Consider the following 23394-nt stretch of genomic DNA (forward strand, 5'->3'; position numbering starts at 1 on the left):
CAGCAACATCATGTGCCCAAAGAATGAGGTCAGCTGACTACCAGAATATACTGAATGACCAGGTTATTCCATCAATGGATTTTCTTCTTCTCTGATGTTCACGGACATATTCCAAGATGACAATGCCAGGATTCATGGGGCTCAGATTGTGAAAGAGTGGTTCAGGGAGCATGAGACATAATTTTCACACATGGATTGGTCACCACAGAGTCCAGACAATATACAAACCACATTTCTTCATCATCAAGATTATGATTCATTCATTCATTCGTTCATCTTCTGTCCCGTGAGGGGTCACGTGAGTGTGAATGGTGGTCTGTATCTCTGTGTTAGCCCTGCGATAGACTGGCAAGATTATGATGTTAGATTAAACTCGGTTTACATTTAGCGAAATCTAATTTGTGGAAATACTCATATCAAAACTTAAAATAAGCATCTCTATAGCCCGATGACGACAGCCCAAGCCTCTCAGTGAAATATTTTAAACATTACTCACAGGGTATAAACATCCACCACGACTGGTTGCACCAAAATAATGCAGTTTACTGCCGGTCCATTTTTGCCGAGCTGCCACATGTAAGTGATAAACAGCAGGAAGTTGGGGTCTTGTTCAAAGTTTTTAAAGTAAACTTTGCTGCTGATGGACACCAGTAATTAAGCTGAAGCGGAGAGCAGCTGCAGTCGTCTCAGTAACAGTTTACACCTGCTGGTCCTGACATCATGACTGCCTCATTATTTAAACCAGCTTGCGTCAGATGACTAAAATATATGTGCCAAGTGGTCATCGGTCATGTCTGCTGCATGCTGGCTGTAGGTTATGTTGAATATGTACTTTCTTATTTATGATGGTTTCTGAGCTTGTATTTGTAGTCTAACATAGTCTCTTCTATGGGGACGCACAGATACAACTTTGTGCATCCCTGTGATTTGAGTGTTTCCCTTCATGATCCTACTAGCACCAATCAAGCATAACATTATGACCTAATATTGTGTAGGTCTCCCTTGTGCCTCAAAAAACCGTTGTGACTCATCAGAGAATGGACATGGGCCTTCTGAGGGTGTCCTGTGGTGTCTGGCAGCAGTTAATGTTGTTAGTGGGGGGGCCTTTGAGGGGAGGGACCTCTGTGGATCATCCCACAGATACTTGATCAGTTTGGGATCTAGTGAATTTGGAGGCCAGGTCAACACCTTGTGCTGTTCTTCATGTTTTTTTTTTTTAGTTGTTCCTAAAGTGTTTTTGTGTGTGTGCCTGTGTCAGGCTGCATCCTGCTGGGGATGGCTGCTGCCATCAAGGAGTGTCATTGTTATGGGGTGGGGGTGGGGGTGTCTGGTCTGGTCTAGGTGGGTGCTACATGTCTAAGTAACATCCACACCAATGAAGGCCAGGTCCAAAACATTTCCCAGCAGAACATTGTGTTGTCACAGTGTTATTTACTTCTTCTGTCAGTGGTCATAATGTTATGCCTGATCGGTATAGTTACTATATGCTGCTTTCAATAAACTATGAAAGCTTGTGGGTACGAAATATAAAAACATGTTCACTAAATGTTTGGCATTCGAATGGTATCAGTCTTAAGTTGTGAGAACTATGTTGCTAGGCAACTGTTGCCATCTAAAAGCCACAGAGGCTAACAGTTAGCGAGCTAACAACATCTAAAAGCCACAGAGGCTAACAGTTAGCGAGCTAGCTAACAACATCTAAAAGCTACAAAGGTTAACAGTTAGCAAGCTAATGACAGGGTAACTTAATGCATGAAATGTAAAGGCAGATTTTTCGATGTTGTTCTCTTTACCTTTTTTGAGGATTTGTAAGGATTCTGGTTGCCCCTTTTTGTTTAATAATATCACTCCACATTTATATTTAACGAAATATCACAATTGATAATAATTTACAAATGATTATTGCTCCCCAGAAGGACACACATTCTCCACTTTAGACACTGTCACGCCATTAACTCATTTTGCACATGAGATATGAACCAATTTCGGATGCAGATTGCAGTGGAACTTACTCCCTCTAAACTTTAGACTGTACACGTACGAAGTAAAAATGATTAGTTTTGTTTCCTCCATGTGATATTTTGTTATATATATATTTTGGTCTTTTGGTGTAAGGCACCAATCGTTGGCATCTGTTAGGCTGCTACCCTATACTGTTTTATTATTACGTTTATAACAATGCTCCAAAAAGAAAAGCCTAAATGGGTTTATTAAAAAATGACAACATACTTCACTAATTCATCTGAGGTGCGGCAAAACTCACAGTAGATTAATGCACCCTGTCAAACGGAGAGAGTGCAAAGAAAGGACGTGAACCACTTTGAAAATCCAGCTAAAAACTGAATAGCGTACATTAATCTTTAAAGCATCATGTGATATGTTCCCTGTTAAACATTAAGCACAGAACATGAAAATATGCTGTAGAGTAGAAACAAACAGACCAAAGAGGGAAGAATAATTAAGAAAAACTAGTGGGAAAGAAGAATGTGGTTAGGGTTTTCTTACAGTAGTCAAACATGTCTACCAGGATTTGTAATTGTTCAATTCCTCTAAATTATTAAAGAGAATTGAAAGACAGTGCACACTTCATCAGACCTGTAATCCGTCGAAAAAATCCTCACAGAGATTCAGATTTACTCATACAGTAAACGCTAAGTGTGCCTGTTACATGCCCACCAGTAATAAAGTCAGTTGAATTTCCCTCGGGATCAATAAAGTATCTATTTATCTATCTATCTATCTATCTATCTATCTATCTATCTATCTAGTTCATCATCCACTGCATGTATGTGGACACACAACATATACAGCAGGAGTGAAAAATTCTTTCTTGTCAGACACATCTGGTGTCCAGATGTACTCTCAGTCTAACAGATACCCCATACCACGCCTTAAACGCCTACTTCATATTCAAGACATGAAAGTGTAATTAAAAATATATAATAATGATAATAAAAAATCTGTGCAGTCTTTGTCAGTTACGACGTGTATGTCAATAAAAATCATTATTCTGTAATTTTGTGGCTCTATGTTTATGGTTCTTCATTACCACATCCTCATATCCTGTGAGATCTCCAGCAGCTCTCGGGCTTTTGGCAAACCCTGCTAGTTGCTCCTCGCTGCACCTTAGCTCTTCAGATTATTGTGTACAGATAACAGTTTGTGTTTGAGCACGTATAAAGCGCCATGCATACATCCTGAATGTGCAACTTGTCAACGTATAAATAACAGTTTATTCACTGAGAGAGTGTAACCTAATCTGAACTATACGTAAGCTGTGTTAAAGAACCAGTGTGTAGAATTTAGAGGGCTCTATTAGAAAAAAACATAGCATTCATACACGCAGATCAGGCATAACATTATGACCACCATAATGTTATGCCTGCCATCAAGGAGTGTCATTGCTATGGGGTGGGGTGCCTGGTCTGGTCTAGGTGGGTGCTACATGTCTAAGTAACATCTACACCAATGAATGCCAGGTCCAAAAGTTTCCCAGCAGAACATTGAATTGTCACAAGATGGTCAATGTTATTCACTTCTCCTGTCAGTGGTCATAATGTTGTGCCTGATCGGTGTAGGTACAAGTACATGCGGATTGATGTTCGACTCCCAGCGAGAAATTGTTCCAAGTTCTTCAGAAATCATGTGCAATGCTCGCCCACTGAACTTGGGACAGGAGGGAAACAGAGATCACAGAAACAACCCACTCTGTTACAAGCTGCGAGCCAAAAGTCCATGCTTTCAGAAACGTCCACTAGAGCACCGTGCTCCTCTGTGTTCATTATGAGTGACCCCCACACAACAATACATAGAAAGCCTTCTGATTAGCAGAGCAACACATGTCAATGTAGAACAACTGTGTTCAATGTTTGCATACTAAACTGCTGAGGTGGCTTTAAAAAAACGATCCAGTCTATCTCAGGGCTAACACAGAGAGACAGACAACCATTCACACTCACACCTACACCCAATTTAGAATCACCAATGAACGAGCATGTCTTTGGACGGTAGGAGGAAGGGAGAACATGCAAACTCCGCACAGAAAGGCCCCAGTCGGCCGATGGAGTCCGAGCCCAGGACCTTCTTTCTGTGTGAGGTGTCAGTGTTAACCACCACGCCACTGTGCCGCCCCGAAATTAAAAATCCAGGTAATAAAGATTAATAAGAACATTTTGGAACATCTGAACAGACTGTGAATATTCACATCAGACAAACAAGACCATGAAACCACTGACTGACCTAATGTATATTTGCGACCCCGTAACAAGCTTAGCCGTAAGTGAGGAAAACCAGTCAGACACATTCATGTGCCCCTGGGTGCGCAAACACACACACACACCGATATACATATCTCTGTGTGTGTTTGTACAAAGACACTCGTCTGATACCACCCAGACATGAACTTTAACACACTATGTTGGGAGTAGCAGACTCCCTTCTGGGCACTGGGCCAATACAGTAAGGGGAAATAACTCTGAGGCTATCCCCACCGTGCTCCATAGCATGATCTACAACCGGGCCACATCAGCTGCTCCACCGCGCGACTGCACAAAGAAGCCATTCTTTCGCAGGATTTCTTATTGTGCTTATCAGAATCGATATTAATTCCTTAATTTCTCATGCGCGGCTGATTAATTAAAATGCGCGAGTTTCTTGTGTGGTCTTAAACGACCAGCGAGGTGAAACCGAATCGAGGAATCTGAGCCAGAGCAAAATCTGCTGACATGTGCTTCTTTTTAAGTGAAAAAAAAAAAGGAAAAGGAAGAAGACTTTTTTTATTTAATATTTCAGTTTTTTATTCCACGCAGTCAAAATCACAAGGTTAAAATGTGACACCAGTGTGCAGTCAATAGAGCACTTACACAACACTGGGTAAACGTTACCTCGTACCGGTAGATTTCTGTGAGCCTGCGTAGGTGTTGTTGATGCATTACTGTCGGTTCACCGGACCAAAACAGCCCCCTTGTCTTCTGTGTCTTTCTATCCGTGGGACATTCCAGCGCAAACCCTTAGGTTGGATTTTGTTTGCAGTGCGTTGTGCAAGACCAGGTGTCATCAAGGCACCGGTGACCTTGTTTAAAAAAGTTGTTTGTGTGCTTATGAAACTTTCAGAGGTCACTGTTTATCTCTCACCCTTCAATTATCTCTCACCCAAGCCAACAAGAAACAGTGGTGTGGTCTCTGACTCGGATCTGAACTTTAAGGGCTCGTGGGGTGGTGGTGGTGGTGGTGGTGGGGGCTTGTCGCTAAATCTGCCTTTCGTGACCATGCGACCACTTCTCGCTTAAGTATTGAACTGAGCTCCACGCACTCCTCTCCGGTCTGCACAGAGAAGATGATTAAGAACTGCAGCCCAGAAGTTTCCGTAATGATTTTAAGATTCTTTAAGTTCTTTGTATAACATTATACAGGCATAACATTATGACCACCTTCCTAATATTTTGTAGGTCTCCCATGTCCCTCCCATGGACATGGTCCTTCTGAGGCTGTGGTGTCTGGCAACAGAATGTTGTTAGTGGGGGGCTTTGAGGGGAGGGGCCTCTGTGGATCATCCCACAGATACTTGATCAGTTTGGGATCTAGTGAGTTTGGAGGCCAGGTCAAAACCTTGTGTGGTTCTTCGTGTTTTTTTGTTTTTTTTAGTTGTTCCTTAAACATTTTTGTGTGTGTTCCTGTGTCAGGCTGCATCCTGCTCGGGATGGCAGCTGCCATCAAGGAGTGTCATTGCTATGGGGTGGGGGTGTCTGGTCCTGGTCTAAGTGGGTGCTACATGTCCACTTAACATCCACGCGAGTTAATGCCAGGTCCAGAAGTTTCCCGGCAGAACTGTTGTGGCCCCTGCCGCTTCTGCCCTATCAGATGTGCAGATTTTCTTGTGCTGTCCCTTGTCGACCACTGGAGACTCATCGCAACGCCCCTTCGGAGGACCGATTGGTTGGGGTTCATATTTAAACTTCGTGCTGACATCACTCTGCGACAACTGGAATTGAACTCCAACAGTTTGCCTGACGCTGGTGTGCCGAACAGTGTTTAGCGTCTTGTGCTTATCATTAGTACGAATTACCTTAGAAATATTTAGTTAGTGAGAAATTGTTATTTAAGCACTTGTCTAAGAGCTGGACTTCACACTTGTATAGTTACATTTAGGATTGGGGTGTTGTTTAATGTGTTTTGATTTTGAATAAGGTTTTCTTTGGAGATTTCATTTTTAGAAAGGACTTGGTCTGTATGTTTAGTTCCGTTTTGTTTTACTAATTTCTTTGTTTTATTCAACACCCTTTGTCCAGCCTTAGTGCTGCCTTAATAATTCACAATAAACCTTAACAAAAAGCTGATTCAGTCTGGTTTAATGTGGCTTCCCTCGCCTCTAACGGAGCTGGGTCGTAACACGAGCACTGAATTGCCACAAGACGCTCAGTGTTATTGACTTCTCCTGTCAGTGGTTTTAATGTTGTGGCTGATCGGTGTATGTGTCACATTCCACAGTGCAGGACTAAAGCGGTTCGATGAGGCAGCTTTAAGCTTTTGAGCTCAGAGTCTCTTCAACAGCCGGGGTAACGAAACTGAGAGCAGGTGGAAGTGTTAAAATCTCTAGACTCTAAACCTTCATCGTCAGCCTGGCTTTTATTGTACAGATATTTTTTTTGTTTAATTCACTTATTTGATTATATATTTTAACCATTTTTTATTATTACACCCTCTAAATCTTGATTAGTTTTTACATTTTATTGATTTTTAAATCTAGTTATTGTTTCACACTAGCCTACTCTTGCTCTGTCTTTGTATAGTCTGATCAGTGTCGTGTGAGGCACTCTGAGCTTCACTAGGCTAGTATGAAAGCTGCCGTACAGATAAAGCTGGACTGATTAGGCGAGATAAGTGTGCATTTTTGATGTGTGAAGTCTTGTGTGCTTGTCTCGTGTACGGACGTTTTCTCAGAGAGCTTGTTTGATTTGCGCTCTGCGTTGCCCTTTCAACCTCATAACTCATGATCGGCTCCTGCAACAAAAGTCAAATTCACATGCTCAGGTCACGTACTGTGAATAGTGAGGTCAGATATGCGAGGATTGCTGCAGCACTTGGATGTGATCTTACCCCCTCTCCCCCAGAAGGTTTTGTCCGATGCGGTCGAAGGTGTTGTCAAGTGTTTGCATCGATTTGGTGCTCGTTAACTTTAGTGTCCGTTAGTGTTCACTGTTGTGCAACCGAACCTAACTTAAGTTATGTCACAGTCCTGCCGCCGTAATGTGCAGTGTTCATGCTTCTCTTCTCAGTTGCACCTGTGTCCAAAGAGATGCAACACTACAAAAAGATTATTTATAATAAACTATTTATTTGTCCTGATCTACACTACACGTATAAGTGTAGGTTTATACAAAAATAGGGCAGAAGAAAGTCACACACACAAGACTGACCCCCCGCCCCCTCCAGGTTTGGGTAGGATCCACACTTATCTGACCTCTGCGGAGTGTCAACACGTGAAATTGGCCCAAAAAAAGAAAAGAAAGATCATTTCAGCGAGGAGTCAGAGTGTAACTAACTAGCTAAAAATCTCAATGCCACGCTGTCTCATGTCTGAACATCTCAGGGTAGCAGGTCTGCAACACTACAGGAAATCTGCTGGAAATTCCTGCATTAATAACGCTGAGGTAGCCGGCTGTTTGCATGTCATTACACCATGAAGGAAACTCATGCCTTTAGTCGACTGCAGGACACACTCTCAGGTGTTTCTTCCTCCTTCAGCCTGCACCGCATTTAAATACATGCATAGCCTTTTAACACACTGGTCATGAAATGATTTGACCTGGTTAAGACTTTACAAGATGATCGTCATTATTGGAATTAAAGGGTTCTTTGGTTTCTAATGTCACCCATTTTTTGTTTGCTAGAAATATGTTTCACTGTGGATCCTGATCCCATCATTTGCAAAATGTAGTTTAAATGTTTCCGTCAGAGTTATTATACACCGATCAGGCATTACATTATGACCACCTTCCTGATATTGTGTAGGTCTCACTTGTGCCTCCAAAACAGTTGTGACTCATCAGAGAATGGACATGGGCCTTCTGAGGGTGTCCTGTGGTGTATGCTTGTTGTTAGTGGGGGGCTTTTGAAGGGAGGGGCCTCTGTGGATCATCCCACAGATACTTGATCAAATTGGGATCTAGTGAATCTGGAGGCCAGGTCAACACCTTGTGCTGTTCTTCATGTTTTTTTTACTTGTTCCTAAAGCGTTTTTGTGTGTGCATCCTACTGGGGATGGCTACTGTCATCAAGGAGTGTCATTGCTATGGGGTGGGGGTGCCTGGTCTGGTCCAGGTGGGTGCTACATGTCTAAGTAACATCCACATGAATGAAAGCCAGGTCCAAAAGTTTCCCAGCAGAACACTGAATTGTCACAAGATGGTTATTGACTTCTCCTGTTATATTGTCATATTGTTGTGGCTGATTGGTGTAGTCATATTTTAATTTTAATTTATCGTTTAAATATGTTAAGAGTTTGTTAAGGCCAGTCCCAGCCTCAGTAAACTATACAAAATGTGCATCAGTGCCTCCTCATTGTTGTTTTGACAACTTTGACTGAACTGACAAAGACTAAAAGTTAGTTCTAGTTTATTTTAGTTAGATTTGTTAGCACATCTTATTATTTTAGTTTTTATACACAGATTCCCCTTAAATGTGTTTTGTCAGACCCAGTTTTAGTTTTTAGCTTTCACTCAACTTGGTCGGGCCTCATTATTTGACGCCGGCGACTGCCTGCCAATCCCCTCTTTTTCTCTGAAACTGGGTGATCTAAGATTTCTAGTTAGAGCATACGAAATGAGGGAGCAAATGTCAAAGCAGATTCTGAGTACAGCCCCGGGGTTGTTACTTCACAGTCCACACACATGGTGCTTTGGACAAATTCCAGTTCAAATGAAATCAGGTCAGGATTTTCTCTCCCTCTCTCACTGGGAAACCCACCAAGCCAGCAACAGAACTGGTCATAGCTGGGTAAACAAAAAAAAATCACTAGGTTTGGAAAAGACTTGATGAGAAGCTGCAAAATTACCAGAAAAAAAAGATCTGTTTGAGTTAAGGTATTAACAAAAATGGGTGAGTGCTCAGTAAGACGTGCTGCTAAGATGAATACAGTTTTTGTTCACAGTTGTCAGCGTTAAAATGCTCCAAAATGCTAAAAGCCTTTAAAACATCATCAGTGGGATTATGCAATTACTCATCTGCAGAGACAAAACTATCAGTAGCCAAATTCACACTACAGAAAAACAGAACCAACGAGTTTAACAGGTCAGGAAATCATGCACTTAAAGGTCAAAAGCTAAAAAGCATCAACTCCTACTGGAACAATAGACTACAATCACTCAACCTGGTGTGTAACGCTGCATAAGATCCCCACATGCTTCCTCCTCCTCCCACCCAGAAATCTAGCTACATAACTCAACCGCTGTGTGCAAAAAAAAAAAAGTACTGGAGGGTAAATTAAACACAGACCCAGATGATTGTGTGTTGGTGACCCACTTAAATAACCCACGGATGTGTCCCCAGGCCGGCTGCTCCGAGCACACTAATGCACAAAGTGTGTCTAGCCTCCCAGACCACATTTCTTGCGCCTGGACTACGAAAGGTAGCTCCGAGCGGCTAGACGTGAAACACACCGGGCAGAAGGTGAGATGTGAACCAGACACTGGGCTCTCTCTCTCTGCAAACTACTGAGATTTGTGCAGTAAGTTGCTTTCCCTCGACGGTTGAAAGGAGGAACGCCAAAGGCAAAATGTAAGGTGTACACTCTGTAGAATGGAGAATGAAGCCCCATATGTTGCCAAGAATTCAGTCGCCCCTTCTGTTTAACTCTTCCTCAGAGTTACAGCATGCCGTAGAGAAATGTATGGGCGTGCATGAATGACTGTAACTGAGGACGTGGGAGGAAGACTGTCCGTAGCCTGGACACGCTTACCACCACCACCACTTCTCTGACCACCCATTCAGACCTTTGCCAGAAGAAAATCGGATGCAGCACCGTCTCCATTTTCCAAATTATATTAAAATAATTCAATAGTTTTAGTCAGAATAATCCCTACGCAGGCTTTCAATATGATCAGCCAGTTTGTGCTGTCTTATAGTTGTGTAGGTTTTGCTCTGTCCACTTAAGGAGCGGCTAACCTCCCTCCAGGGGTCTTATCATAGACCTGGTTTCCCCTCTTCAAGATATCTGGGATCTATAGCCTAAAAGCATTGGCCTTGGTGGTGGTGGTGGGGTGACTTGAGCACACAAGACAGGTCCGTATCCACAAGTACGGGGTCACTCTAAATATGTCAGTCTGCTGGATTATCGGAGAGCAAAGTGCTTCTCAGGGGAAGAGATAAGGAGGAACAGTTTCATGTATTATTTATCCAGGGCTTCCACGTGTGCTGTCTCTGGGATGGTCCAGGCTCAGCCCTCTGATTGGACACACCTTCTTCTCGACTCACGCCTTCGCAGTTTCATCCCCGACGGGGCGGGGCCTGGGCCGCATTTACACCCCATGATTGGCCCAGAATAGGGAAATTTACTCCTTTTTCTCCCCGGGTTCGAGGAGCAGGTCGCGCGTTATAAATACAGCCTCCAGCCGGGCAAACAAAATGAGCACCGACATCCGACAGACCCGCGTCCGGTCACCGCTCCATGATCTTAGTGAGAAGGATGTTGCAGCAAGCTCTAAGAGTATCCGGCCGGAGCGCCTTCCCCCTGGTCAAGTGGATGGAGAGGTGGGCTGAGGGCGCAGCAGCAGCAGCAGCCGGTCCCGAGGGGACCAAGCGGCAGGAGGTGAGGACGCTGGACGACATGCCCGGCCCGTCGGTCGCCAGCTTCGCCTGGGACTTATTTGCCAAACGGGGTCTGTCACGGCTGCACGAGTTACAAGTAAGAGATGAAGTTACAGAGAAAAGAAAAATGCAATATTTGCAGTTGACCGACTGAGAATTTTAGTGAAAATCATGGAGTAAATTCTGCATCACGTAATTTTACGCACACGCTCTTTTTACGCATTAAAACATACTTTTAACATCTTATTTATTCACATTTAACATGTATTTCCCCCTCACCTGGTTGAATTAAAATCTAACAGCACATCTAGGCTACTAAATAAAAAAATGCATAAATATTCTTAATCTCTTTAAAGTCAGTCTCCAGGCGTTTGTGCTTCAGTATGCAAGTTGCAGTTATTTAACCATCATCTATCAACGTGTCACACTGTGCACGTTAAGTGGTGCATATTGAGTGAAAATTATCTAATCATTAGTGCATCAAAAAAACGCCTGCAGGAGTTTCTGCGCCGAGCTTTAAACTAGAGGAGAGTGCATCTTGACACGGTGCCAGTCATGTTGCAGCCTGCAGCGTTTTTTTTTTGTTTTGTTTTTTTTTTGTTTTTTTTTTTTAACACGAGGTTAAGCCTTTGTCTTTCGTGTCTCAGCTGGAAGGAGTGCAGCGGTATGGCCCCATGTGGAAGGCGAGCTTCGGCCCCATCCTGACAGTTCATGTGGCCGATCCGGCGCTCATTGAGCAGGTGCTGAGGCAGGAGGGCCAGCACCCCATGCGCTCGGACCTGTCTTCCTGGAAGGACTACAGGAAGCTCAGAGGACATCACTGTGGACTTCTGACTTCGTGAGTAGGACTCTGCTTCCACCCATGATAGTCCTTCCTGATTATTTTTCAAAGAAGCCACAAGAAACAAGTGATATCTGGTTAGGGACCTTATTCTTGTAAATGGGATGACACCACATCATCCTTCTTAAAACATTAATTCATTTGTTTTAGACAAGACAGGAAACAGCAGTGCTGTGAGGCACTCTGTTTAATCACAGTCTAAGATTTCACCAAGTGCAACAGTGAGAAGCCGGCGTTTGAATAATTCACCCTTTGACTGTACGCCAAGTTTTAGTGTCAGCTCCCACTCTTCAGCTCCCTTCTAAATGTGAATGAAGTGCAGCCGACAAAAACCTCTTTACAGCAGTTAAACAGCCTTGAAACCTTAAACAAGCTGAAGTGCACAGCAGCATGTCAGTGTTAATTGTGTGTATGTGTGTGTTGACAGTGAGGGGGAGGAGTGGCAGGCAGTGAGAAGTCTCCTGGGGAAGCACATGTTGCGGCCGAAGGCGGTGGAAGCTTACGACAAAACCCTGAACAGCGTCGTCAGCGACCTCCTCGCCAAACTTCGCCACTGCAGACGTCCCCACGGCCTCGTCACCGACATCGCCAGCGAGTTCTACCGCTTCGGCCTCGAGGGTGAGGTTTCATGCGTCCGTGCTGCAGCAGTGCCGTGCATCACTACAAAGTGTGCCACATTTTAGACATGCACGTCAAAGCATGGGGGCAGCACAGTGGTGTGGGGGTTAGCACTGATGCCTCACAGCAAGAAGGTTCTGGGGACTGGGGCCTTTCTGCGTTCTCCCTGTGTCTGTGTGGGTTCTCTCTGGGTACGCCGGCTTCCTCCTGCCGACCAAAGACATGCTCGTTAGGTTAATTGGTGATTCTGAATCTCTCTGTTAGCCCTGAGATAGACTGGCGACCTGTGCTGGGTGTACCCCGCCTCTCGCCCAATTACAGCTGGGATAGGCTCCAATCCCCCTGCAACCTTCCAGAGGACAAGCGGTTACAGAAAATGAATGAATGAATGAATGTCAAAGCATGACAGGTTGTAATATTTTCAACAATTCCAAGCAAAGAACTCCTGTGGACGGATTCAGCGACAAAACCATCTAAAACAAGGCCTTGATTGGGTGTCAATTCAGATTTAAATTAAAGTTTAAACACAGTCAGGAAGCAGTAGACCAGCCTGCGGTCTCCCAGTTAAAATCACTGCGTTTGTTAATGGAGTCTGGTGGCTTTGAAGAATGGCTTTTTTCCTCCAGCTATTAGCTAGCTTCCTACAAACATGTCCTGGTCTCCAGAGTGTTTAAATAGAAGCCTGTTTGCATCTTTTCCTCTTTGTCTCATCTACTGTTTTTTTGTTTTCTCGACAGGCATCTCTTCTGTGCTGTTTGAATCCAGAATCGGATGCCTGGATCGTGTTGTTCCTGAGGAGACGGAACGTTTCATCCAGTCCATCAACACCATGTTCGTGATGACGCTTCTCACCATGGCCATGCCACGCTGGCTGCACCAGTTGTTCCCCAAACCCTGGAGCGTGTTCTGTCAGTGCTGGGACTACATGTTTGACTTTGGTAGGTTATTCCTCTTCGGGTGTTGCAGAGATTGTAGAGGGTATTATAAAGAAGCTTTTCCTTACTCGCATTAAAGCTGGAGATGCCGGACACAAGCTAGTCCAACCAAAACAAACATGGATGTAAAAACACTTGATGTAATTAAGTCCTCCTCACTTCTCGTTGGCTGTTGCTGGTTTTACCGCTCTTACAGCACATTAAAGACTCGTGCAGATCCGAGACATCAAACATGTTTAAAATAATCACACTGGTCCGAGCTAGATCAGAAAGCAGGAGATTAAAGTCTTTAACCCTCACGCACCACAAGATCATCTGCGGCGAAAACGAGCGGGAAGTCTTGTCGTGGAGTTAAGAACTTGATCTCGCTTTACAAAGAAAAGCTCCAGACTTACTGCAGTGTCTCAGCATGAGCAAATGAATGCATTAACAGTGCATGTTCCACATTTTTCATTATGGTTTCTGTTCTGCTTGTAGCTAAGGGTCACATCGACCAGCGTCTGGCGGCCGAAGCGGAGAAAGTTGCTCGAGGAGAGAAGGTGGAGGGCCGTTACCTCACCTACTTCCTGTCCCGGACAGGGCTGCCCATGAAAACAGTCTACAGCAACATCACAGAGCTGCTTCTGGCAGGAGTTGACACAGTAAGAACAACTCCTCTCATCCTCTTCAATGGATTCCGCTTTTAGTCAAACATGCAGTTAAAACTGTCCTCCTCTGTGTTGTTTCAGATCTCCAGCACCATGTCCTGGTCGCTGTACGAGCTGTCCCGTCACCCGGACGTGCAGGCCGCGATCCGGGAGGAGGTGCTGACCGTGCTCGAGGGCCGAAAAATACCAGAGGCTGCAGACGTGGCCCGCATGCCTCTCCTGAAGGCCACCGTCAAAGAAGTGCTCAGGTATAACTCAAGGTGTTTGAGTTATCTGAAGACGTTTTTGAATCCGTTGTATGTAATTTTGCTTACATTATCGAACCTTTTGTTTTAAGGTTGTACCCCGTTATTCCTGCAAACGCAAGGGTCATTACGGAAAAAGACATTGAAGTTGGAGGCTACCTCATCCCTAAAAATGTGAGTCTTAACACCATTCATCCCCCAAAATTCTATTCAGAGCTTTCAGTCTGACCATAAAATCTTCTCCTCCAGACTCTGATCACCTTGTGCCACTTTGCGACGTCACGGGATCCGGCCGTGTTTCCAAACCCGGACGACTTCCAGCCCTCTCGATGGCTGAACAAGGACCAGAGTCACCACCCGTACGCCTCGGTGCCCTTCGGCGTGGGAAAGCGCAGCTGCATAGGTCGCCGTATCGCCGAGCTGGAGCTCTACCTTGCTCTGTCCAGGGTGAGATGGCTTGACGTCGTCTAATTGTTTGTGTAACATACAGCATAAATTGGAGGAGGCTTGTCACAATGAAGTATGAGTAACGCACTCTGGAACATACTACACAGTTTATTTTAATTATCTAACAAGTAGCCGTTAAGTGCCGCACATTTCTTGGAAAAATGTAAGAACCAAGAAGAAAGTGCTTTAAGTAATTGTGCAAATCCACTTCCTAATTCATTAGTTTGATTACTTAATCCTGGGATTACTGCCCAGCACTAGTTTGTTTTGTTTTTTTCCATTTAATTCGCGCTGTTCTTAATCGTCTCTCTTTCTGGTTAGATCCTGACAGAGTTCGACGTGAAGCCGGACCCAGAAGGGGTTTCCGTGAAGCCCATGACGAGAACGCTTCTAGTTCCTGAAAATGTCATTAACCTCCAGTTTATTGAACGATGACCTACTCTCCTGATCTGATCAGTAGCGTGAATGTGAACGTGAGTCCCTCGGCGGGTAGGGAGAACTAGCAGGCGGCGTTATCACAGGAACCGCAGGCCTGCTGACTTCGGCTGAAAGCGGCGGTTCGTGTCAGAGCCGACCTTCGACCTTCAACGCAACGAAGACCAAAGCCCTCCTCACCTGTGACCTAGTGTGTTCGGGCCGTCCGGCGTTGGAGGGCGAATGAAAGGAGGGTGAGGGCTGACAGCTCATCGCTGTGGCTTCACACTGGGAGACGTGGAACGGCAAATTTACCAGTGTGTTTATTTCAAAAAGAACATTACCGTTAAGTACTTATTTGCACAGAGGCTAAGAGCGAACAAGGGATCTTCTCTGTAGTTTTCAACAGACAGTCTTCAGATTATTATTTTATCAGTCTCTGTTTGTGTTGGAATTTGACAAAACATGGCGTTTAAGCAGATTTTCCCTGAATCTGATAACCCCGTCTTAAATCGGATTATGAAATCTGTGTACTATCAGCCATTTCCTGTGTGCCCTGATAGTGCAAACATTTCATTTTCCAGAGCGTTTATGCATATGTCCGGTACACTAAGAGGGCACATTACATGTCTCTCAGAGTCTGAGATAACGCAGTGCACTTTAAATTATTCAAGAGCAGCGAGAGAGTCTTGGACTAGCACATGGAGCCGCTGTGTCTAATATCTCCAGCTCTGATTGAGCTACCATGAGTGTGCTGTTACCAAACGGATGAAGCAGTAGTGTACGTGGCGCAAAATGAATCATTTAGAAACTTGATCCGAGAATGTGTGATTGTAAGTAGGGGGAAGCACTTTCTTTTGACAGCGATGCCTCGGCCCATATCACTAACAGCTGTATCAGTGTGCTCAGTCTGTGATCGGTATGTGAGTGTCAGTGACTTGGTCCAGCATTTTAACTTTCTGTATGGCTTCACCATGGATAACTCCACTTTAGACCTAGAAACCAATTTGTGTCGTGCCCCGATTGACAGTACTTTTAGTTTTGAATATGTTTAAGGCACATTTATTTGTTTTAATCCAATCATATGCCACCATTGAACAAGCATGAGGTTGCAGCATAAGGTGCAGTGTAATAATTAGTGTCCATTGTTACGATACACCTGTAGACAAGCCGTGAAAAAAATTAAATAAAACAGAAGTGGTCCTAGACACCTTCCTTGAGGTACACCACTTAATAAACTTCTACAATTGAGAAAAGCTACAATTACAAAAGACCCTCTGTCATCTAGAGGAAGGATATCTCTTCATCCGTGTAGTCGTAGGCGTAATACAACCATAACATTTTAAATATCATTACAAATGTGACACATAAACCATCACACAACCTTGCTAGGTCTGCTGTTAGGAAGGTAGATTAACTATTTTTAAATAATGATTTTTGTACCCCCTCCTCCGTAGTTAGGAATATATACCACACATAGCTGACACCTATTAAATACTCGACTATGTTTAGCACTTCAGTCGTATTCAGAAAAGGCTAGAGCCGCATCTCAACTTCAGTTCACACGAGTTAGAGATGGTACCTCCGAGGCTGTAAGATAATAATTAGAAGACATCCAGGTTGTAGAAAAAGGTCTCAGATTGTTTACCTTATTGAAATGGTTAATAAAATAGTTACCAGTATGTCGAGGATTGGTTGAAAACATCTGATTCCACTAAAAAAAAAGGTCAATATTTATACGGTGCTAATGGGAAAACTTTTAGTGATGGGTTCTATTAAAAAATAAAAAATAATAAAAGGCAGCTGTTGAAATGATTCCTGTGTAGGAACATAATGCCACTAAAATCCCAAACTCTGCACTCAGGCTTTGTAAATCTGTTTATATTGTGTTTATTTGTCTAATATTTTTTTCATTTAAACCTAATGTGAGTGATATTACGTAATTTTGTAAATAATAGGCTTCGGGATGTGAACACTGTATTCTAATTTAACACATGTTAAATTGTTGAAACTGTTACTGTAAATGTCAATAAAAGGTTTCCACTTGGATCTTTGCCTATTTGTTGATTTTTGTAGAAAGATTCCCCTCTGTCGCTATTTACCGTAAATCTATTTTAACACCATCAGCTGCAGCAGATTAAGTCTCAAGCCGACTGGCACATACATTATACAGTATGTTTACATACAGTATAATACAGCTGTCAGTATCAAACCTCAAAATATTTATTGGAGCATTCACATTAAAAGCCCATAAAAGATCAATATTTTTAGAGAGTGTTATCCTATACTGTGAGGGAATTGGAAATACCATAAAACCATAATGGAAACCTATTATATTCCTGCTGGGAAAAGAAAAAGAGACCGATGAGGTGTGGTCCATTAAACAAAAAAATGCAATAAATTCTCATATTGAGGCTGCTAGAAAAAGTAGGTTTCCTTTTCCTGTGGGGGGCCCCTGTGGCGGTTCACGATGCTGGGTGTGGTTCCTGGATTATGGGAGGTTAAGAAGATAAATAAAGTTGTGTTTAAACCAATAAAGTGTGTAATAAATTAGTACAATGTATACTTTACATTACATTTTGTGCATGGATGGGTGTGCAGATATGACTAGTATGAGGTCCAAAAGAGAGTTAGACTTGTCTTAGATAAACTTTATTGATCCATAAGGGAAAATTGCTTGGTCAGAGTAGCTTAGTTGCACAAAAAAGAAAACACTCTTAAGAACCACAAGTAAAAGAAATTAAATTAATTACATTTTATAAATATATTATATATATTATAATAATTAAATTACTCTAGGCCTTGTGTAGAAAAAGACTCAAACTAATTTTAATGTTGTGATTTTCTCGGTGAAGCTTTCCTTGGTGATCCGTGTCTGTACTGTTTCAGACCAGAAGGTGGCGGTAATGCTCCGTAAAGCTGCTGGGCAACCGCGGTTAATCTACACCGGAAGAAAACAACAGAGCGGCTAATGCTAGCACAGTAGACGTCAACCGAGCGAGTTAGCCATGTAGCCGAGGCTTCTACTTATTGTTAAAAGACATAAATAAAACACACAAGCTCTAATTATCGACTTAAATACAAACACGACGGAAAGCAGAGAGGAAAGGTGAGTTGCAAACCACCGTAGCTGTCTGTATTAGCCCGTTAATTGACCAACGTTAGCTGTCGAGTGAACGCTATGTTAGCTAAGCTAATGCTAGTTAGCCAGCACAAAACCAGCATTATTTTGATAAAAGTATGCTTTTTAGCTAAACGGACTGTAGCGCAATATTGTCTAAGCGAAGGATCCTGATCCTCACGGTTATTAATTTATTACTTTATACTGAATATAGAAGGCGGAAGAAGAGGGCCTCTAGCTAACATTGCATGTAAACAAAGACTTTAGCTAGCTAAATCAACAGTCTATTGCCAAGACTGACCAAAACATAAACACAGCTTCTTGAAAACGGATCTATGGGCTGTAAAGTATGGGAATAAAATCCACGCATTCCCTCTAGCTTGTAAAAAATTTAACTATACTCTATGTTTGGCGTAATTTTAGTTTAATTAGCTAACGAAGAGCTGTGACACTGTTTAGTTTCATTTACAAGTCTCATGTGGAGGTGAACACAGGCAGACCTATTTCTGAATAGTTTGAATCCAGTCAGATTAGTTTGTCAGAGGACAACATGCACACGAACTTGTCCTGACACCGGGTCTGTCATAAAGATGAAGCTTGTTTTGTTGTTGTGCTGTGGGTTTAATAGTTTTCTGATATGTTTCCTGATCAGATGCAGGCAGGTGACTCTGTAGTGGGTGCGACAATGGTCGGAGCTGGTGCTCAGAGTCGATCAGAAGATGAAGAGTCACTTGTAAAAGATGTGAAAAGGACGGCAACACAAGCATTTGGCAGTGGTGTTCCCAAACGCAGAAGTTCATCCAGGTTTGATATACCGTAAACTCTTGAATATCTTGTATGTGGAACTATTCCCTCAGTAATTTTGATTTATTTTAGTTGTTTTTTTTTTTGTTTGAGGCTGCCTAAATGCCAGTTTGGGTTTTATTTTTGTGTGTTGATTCTAAAATGTTTGAAATTAACGTATTGTTTGTCCTTAGGTCAATAAAGAGAAAGAAGTTTGATGATGAGCTAGTGGAGAGCAGTCTTGTGAAGTCGTCCAGTCGAGTCAAAGGCCCTCCCGTCATAGAGCCCGTCCGCTGTTCGGGGAGTGAACCTTCGTCTAGTGAGAAAAAAAAGGTGCGCAAGACATTACAAATCCCACAGATTCTCAGAAGATCTCATGATAAAGTTGATAGAGGTTTACATTTGTAATCCTTCATTTGCCTCTGTCAGGTGACAAAATCAGGAACTGCTCTCACACCGCCTCTCACGATGGTGATAAACCCTGCACCTATGACCAAAAGAGTGAAGAAGAGCAAGCAGCCTTTACATATTACTAAAGACTTGGGGCGATGGAAACCTACAGATGACCTGCTGCTAATAAACGCAGTGTTGCAGGTGAGCTGTACAACAAATTAAATGTCAGAATAGATGAACATTGCTCTGAATTAATGTGTTTGTGTAACTGGTGAACTAATGAGATATTAATGTAGACGGCATACATCGTTAACATTGTGTATTGATCTGTGTTTGTCCTCAGACTACTGACCTAACCTCTGTTCATCTGGGCGTCAAGTTCAGCTGTCGTTTTACTTTGCATGAAATTAAAGAGAGGTGGTACGCTTTGCTGTATGACCCCGTCATCTCAAAGTAAGAAACTAAGCACATAAAAACACCTTGTTCTTCTTCATATTTCTATATTTATATCTTTCTGTTTAGATGTTTGCTCCTGAATTTTCTTTTAAGCACATTCCTGCTTTTGTCCTTCTGTTTAGGCTGGCATGGCAGGCCATGCGCCAGCTTCACCCTGAAGCGATTGCAGCAATCCAAAGCAAAGCTCTCTTCAGTCAGGCTGAGGAGGCACTGTTGGCCAAGATTGGTTCAGTAAGTAAGATATATATATACTTAAATAATGGTCCATAGTTTTAGAAGAATATAACAGTCAAGGTCTGTTTTTAATACCTGAAACACTGGGACATCGTGGCTAAAGAAAGTTGCAGGAAAAAAGTAATTCACTCAGCACGATATGTTTTTAGAGTAATAGGATTGATTTAAACATTTGACTGTTGTATTCAAATTAGGGTTTCTCTTGTAAACAGAGTAGTCAACCCAAACTGGACGTGTTCCAGGAGCTTTTGAGCAAACACCCCGGTGTCTTTCACCCGTCTCGAACTCCCAAGAGCCTGCTGGTGCACTGGCAGCTGCTAAAGCAGTACTACCTACTGGATGACCAGAGTGGTGAGTGGAATAACCCACACACACATTTAAACTGAATTCAAATTAGTTATGGAGCGTTTATTAACACAGTTTGGTTTTCTCTGCAGTTGAAAGCAATATATCTTGAACTCATGCTCATTTTTTATTTTTTATTATTGCATTTTATAGCAAGTGGTTATAGAGACAGTGTAATTTCAGAGAGTACAAGCTTGTTGTTAAATGACACATAGCATTCATGAGAAAGTTTTGATTTTGATAAGCCTAATGTAATAAAAAACAGACATATAGAATAAAATAAAATAGCCGTATATGGCGTGGAGGGTATCAGACCTGATGTGTGTAATTTGTGAATAATAACAATAATAATTTTAATTTAATAGTGTTGATAATGTGTTGCAGTTCAGCCCCTCCCTAAAGGCGACCAAGTCCTCAACTTCTCTGATGCTGAGCAGATGGTTGATGATGTGAAGTTAAAGTAAATTGATTATTTTTTTATTGCTTTGCAGCCTTTTTATTGCTGATAACATTTTAGTGTTATTGTTGTTGTATGTCTATGACCTTTTTAGCACTGATCCAAGTTTCCTTTTCACACAGGGAGAGCAGAGATGAGGTGTTGGAACATGGTAAGAAATTTGATTGTGGGGGGAAAAAAACACCTTGAGTACAGTTGGTCTTACACAGCATAAGTTACAGTGGTCATGTATTTTGTGAAGGAAGTAAAGTACAGTTTATTACATTTGGGAAGTTTTGTTGCTCATTGTTTGGAATTAAAATGTTTTAATAGATTTGTTTTCTTGGTATAACCGAGTTAAGTGTGCGGGTAATGCCATGGAGTTAAAGCTATTTCAGATTCAGGAAATGTTAACACCTTCATCTTAAAGTTAAAAATCTCTCGTTGCTGTTTACTGAAAAAACAAACTGATTTGTCCCTTTTCAGAGCTGATGATTTCAGATCGTCACCAGAAAAGAGAGATCAGACAGCTGGAGCAGGAGTTGCCTCGTTGGCAGGTTCTTGTGGACAGTATCACGGGTATGTAATACACTTGTACTCAGCAAGGACAAGCAAACAAGACATTGTATGTGCATTTGTTTTGAGAAATCCACATTTATGTTGATTGCTGTTTACCCCCAGGGATGAGCATGCCTGACTTTGACAACCAGACGCTGGCAGCGTTACGGGGACGAATGGTACGCTACCTCATGAGGTCACGAGAGGTAAGTTACAAGTGTCATGTTTGAAAATAGAAGGAAGGAGTGAAAGGAATTTCTTATCTGAGATGATGTATTTTGACTAAAAACCTTTTCATTCGTGTTTGCACAGATTACTTTGGGAAGAGCGACCAAGGACAAACAGATAGATGTAGATCTTTCACTAGAGGGACCTGCCTGGAAAATATCACGAAAACAAGGTGATTTAAATCGTTTATTGTCACTCACAGAGAATGGAAGCAGCTGAAAAAGGATTCAGTGAAACATTTACACAAAGTCTTGAACGGAACATATTGTGATTAAGTGACTTTTAAGTGAGTTATTCATGTATGTGGGGGGTCAAACTCATTTTAGTTTAGGGGCTACATACAGCCCGATTTGATCTCAAAACGGGCCGGACTAGTAACATACCAGCATATTAACCTATAAATAACAGTAACTCCAGCTTTTTTCACTTTGTTTTAGTGCAAATAAGTACAAGTAAATCAAGAGAATTTTTACATTTAATGAACTATTGTTATTAACTGTAACACATTGCTGTCTGCCGTTTAGTTCTGGGCCTCAGTCTTGTGCTGTGTCCATTACTCTTACTGAAAAAAAAAAGTGGACATATTAGGAATAGCAGTTATTTTTATTGAAAATAAAAAGTCTTCTATGTAAATTTGGCAAGTTCATGCCGCCGGCCAGATTGGACCCTCTGGCGGCCCAGTTTTGGACCACTGGCCATATGTTTGACACGCCTGTTTTACAGGAATCCAGTGTTCTTACCTGATGTGTGATTTTTTGTATGAGACTGTGATGTTAACATCAAATGCTGCTGTCTTTCTTTTATGGAATGAATTGATGTGTGAAGAAGAATATCCTTTATAGGACAATAAAGACTCTATCTATCTATCTATCTATCTTTAACCAGTTCAACTATAAGTTTGTTTAGTGTGGATGTTATTGTCAGGTTAAATCTTAGCATTACAGCAATTCTGCTTAAATAAAGTCCTAAGTTACTGTTTCTGTAATTGATGTTTACCATTTGTTCTGACAGGAATTATTAAACTGAAGAACAATGGAGACTTCTTCATCGCTAATGAGGGCAGACGGCCCATCTACATAGATGGCAGACCGGTCCTGTCGGGCAACAAGTGGAAATTAAATAACAACTCAGTGGTGGAGGTGTGTTTTTTTTTTTTTTTTTTTAACTGCAGCGACAAATATTTTAGTGATGCCGAGTGAAAAATGTCCCTAAAAATCTGCCTCTGTCTCTTCAGATTGCAGGCCTTCGCTTTGTGTTTCTAATTAACCTGGAACTCATCTCACTAATAAAAGCCGAAGCAGCCAAGATGACGCAGCAGTGAATGCCAGCCACCCAGCAGGAGAACGGGTCTGTGGCAGTCATGTGGATCCCAGGCAGTGCTGCCAAGAATTGGACCGACAATGGCCTTTGGTACCCGTTCACCTGAAATGTGAATTTCAAACAGACTGCAGCAAAATAACAGGTTGTACTCGGCGTGTGGATATTTTCATGTTGTAACGTTGACACACTCACAGTTGTTTTTTCCAGTTTTTCCAGATACGTTGTATTTAAATTCTGTAGTAAAGCTTTTTCAACATATTAAACTTGTATACACTCGTCCTGGTGCTTTCCTCAGTTCAATTCTCTCTGAGTCCAGCAAACTGTTGACACTTTTACTGTTAACAAAAAAATAAATGAACAAGGAGAAACTGAAATCTTTAATTTGGGATGAATATTTGCATCTATTTAGTGAGAAACTATTTAGTTATTTGAGATTTTTAAAGTGGCTTTCTGACTGATTTGTCTGTTATATAGGGAAACAGATATTACAAGTGGAAGTAGTTGGTGTCTGGCCACTGAATTTCTTCCCAGTGTACATTAGGTAGCTTTTAAGGGATCAACGTAATGACA

At 42.3% G+C, this 23394-nt stretch overlaps 2 protein-coding genes across 2 annotated transcripts; both read left to right on the forward strand.

Annotated features, from left to right (window-relative positions):
* Positions 1 to 10663: 10663 nt before the first annotated feature.
* cyp27b1 (cytochrome P450, family 27, subfamily B, polypeptide 1) lies at positions 10664 to 16920 on the forward strand (the record flags this gene model as incomplete). Its single annotated transcript, XM_084543079.1, has 9 exons — positions 10664 to 10900; positions 11451 to 11641; positions 12072 to 12262; positions 13000 to 13200; positions 13675 to 13838; positions 13926 to 14092; positions 14182 to 14263; positions 14339 to 14536; positions 14858 to 16920. The coding sequence occupies 9 exons, from the start codon at positions 10664 to 10666 to the stop codon at positions 14969 to 14971; spliced, it is 1545 nt and encodes a 514-aa protein (XP_084399205.1). The 3' UTR covers positions 14972 to 16920.
* Positions 16921 to 17923: 1003 nt separating this feature from the next.
* On the forward strand, positions 17924 to 23124 carry mcrs1 (microspherule protein 1). Its single transcript, XM_084543568.1, has 14 exons — positions 17924 to 18059; positions 18724 to 18875; positions 19049 to 19187; positions 19284 to 19448; positions 19591 to 19700; positions 19826 to 19934; positions 20150 to 20288; positions 20667 to 20742; positions 20862 to 20890; positions 21205 to 21297; positions 21400 to 21482; positions 21589 to 21676; positions 22516 to 22643; positions 22739 to 23124. The coding sequence occupies exons 2-14, from the start codon at positions 18724 to 18726 to the stop codon at positions 22823 to 22825; spliced, it is 1398 nt and encodes a 465-aa protein (XP_084399694.1). The 5' UTR covers positions 17924 to 18059; the 3' UTR covers positions 22826 to 23124.
* The last annotated feature ends 270 nt before the right edge of the window (positions 23125 to 23394 follow it).

The sequence above is a fragment of the Chelon labrosus genome (assembly GCF_963514085.1).
Source record: "Chelon labrosus genome assembly, chromosome: 4".
NCBI classification, from domain to species: Eukaryota; Metazoa; Chordata; class Actinopteri; order Mugiliformes; family Mugilidae; genus Chelon; species Chelon labrosus.

What these genes read in the sequence shown, in the direction of transcription:
- mcrs1 (XM_084543568.1), top strand. Translation starts at nt 18,724, where the DNA reads ATGCAGGCAGGTGACTCTGTAGTGGGTGCGACAATGGTCGGAGCTGGT. An exon ending in CCTACTGGATGACCAGAGTG is followed by an intron (nt 20,289 to 20,666) that starts GTGAGTGGAATA and finishes AATGTGTTGCAG; the next exon opens with TTCAGCCCCTCCCTAAAGGC. An exon ending in ACCTCATGAGGTCACGAGAG is followed by an intron (nt 21,483 to 21,588) that starts GTAAGTTACAAG and finishes GTGTTTGCACAG; the next exon opens with ATTACTTTGGGAAGAGCGAC.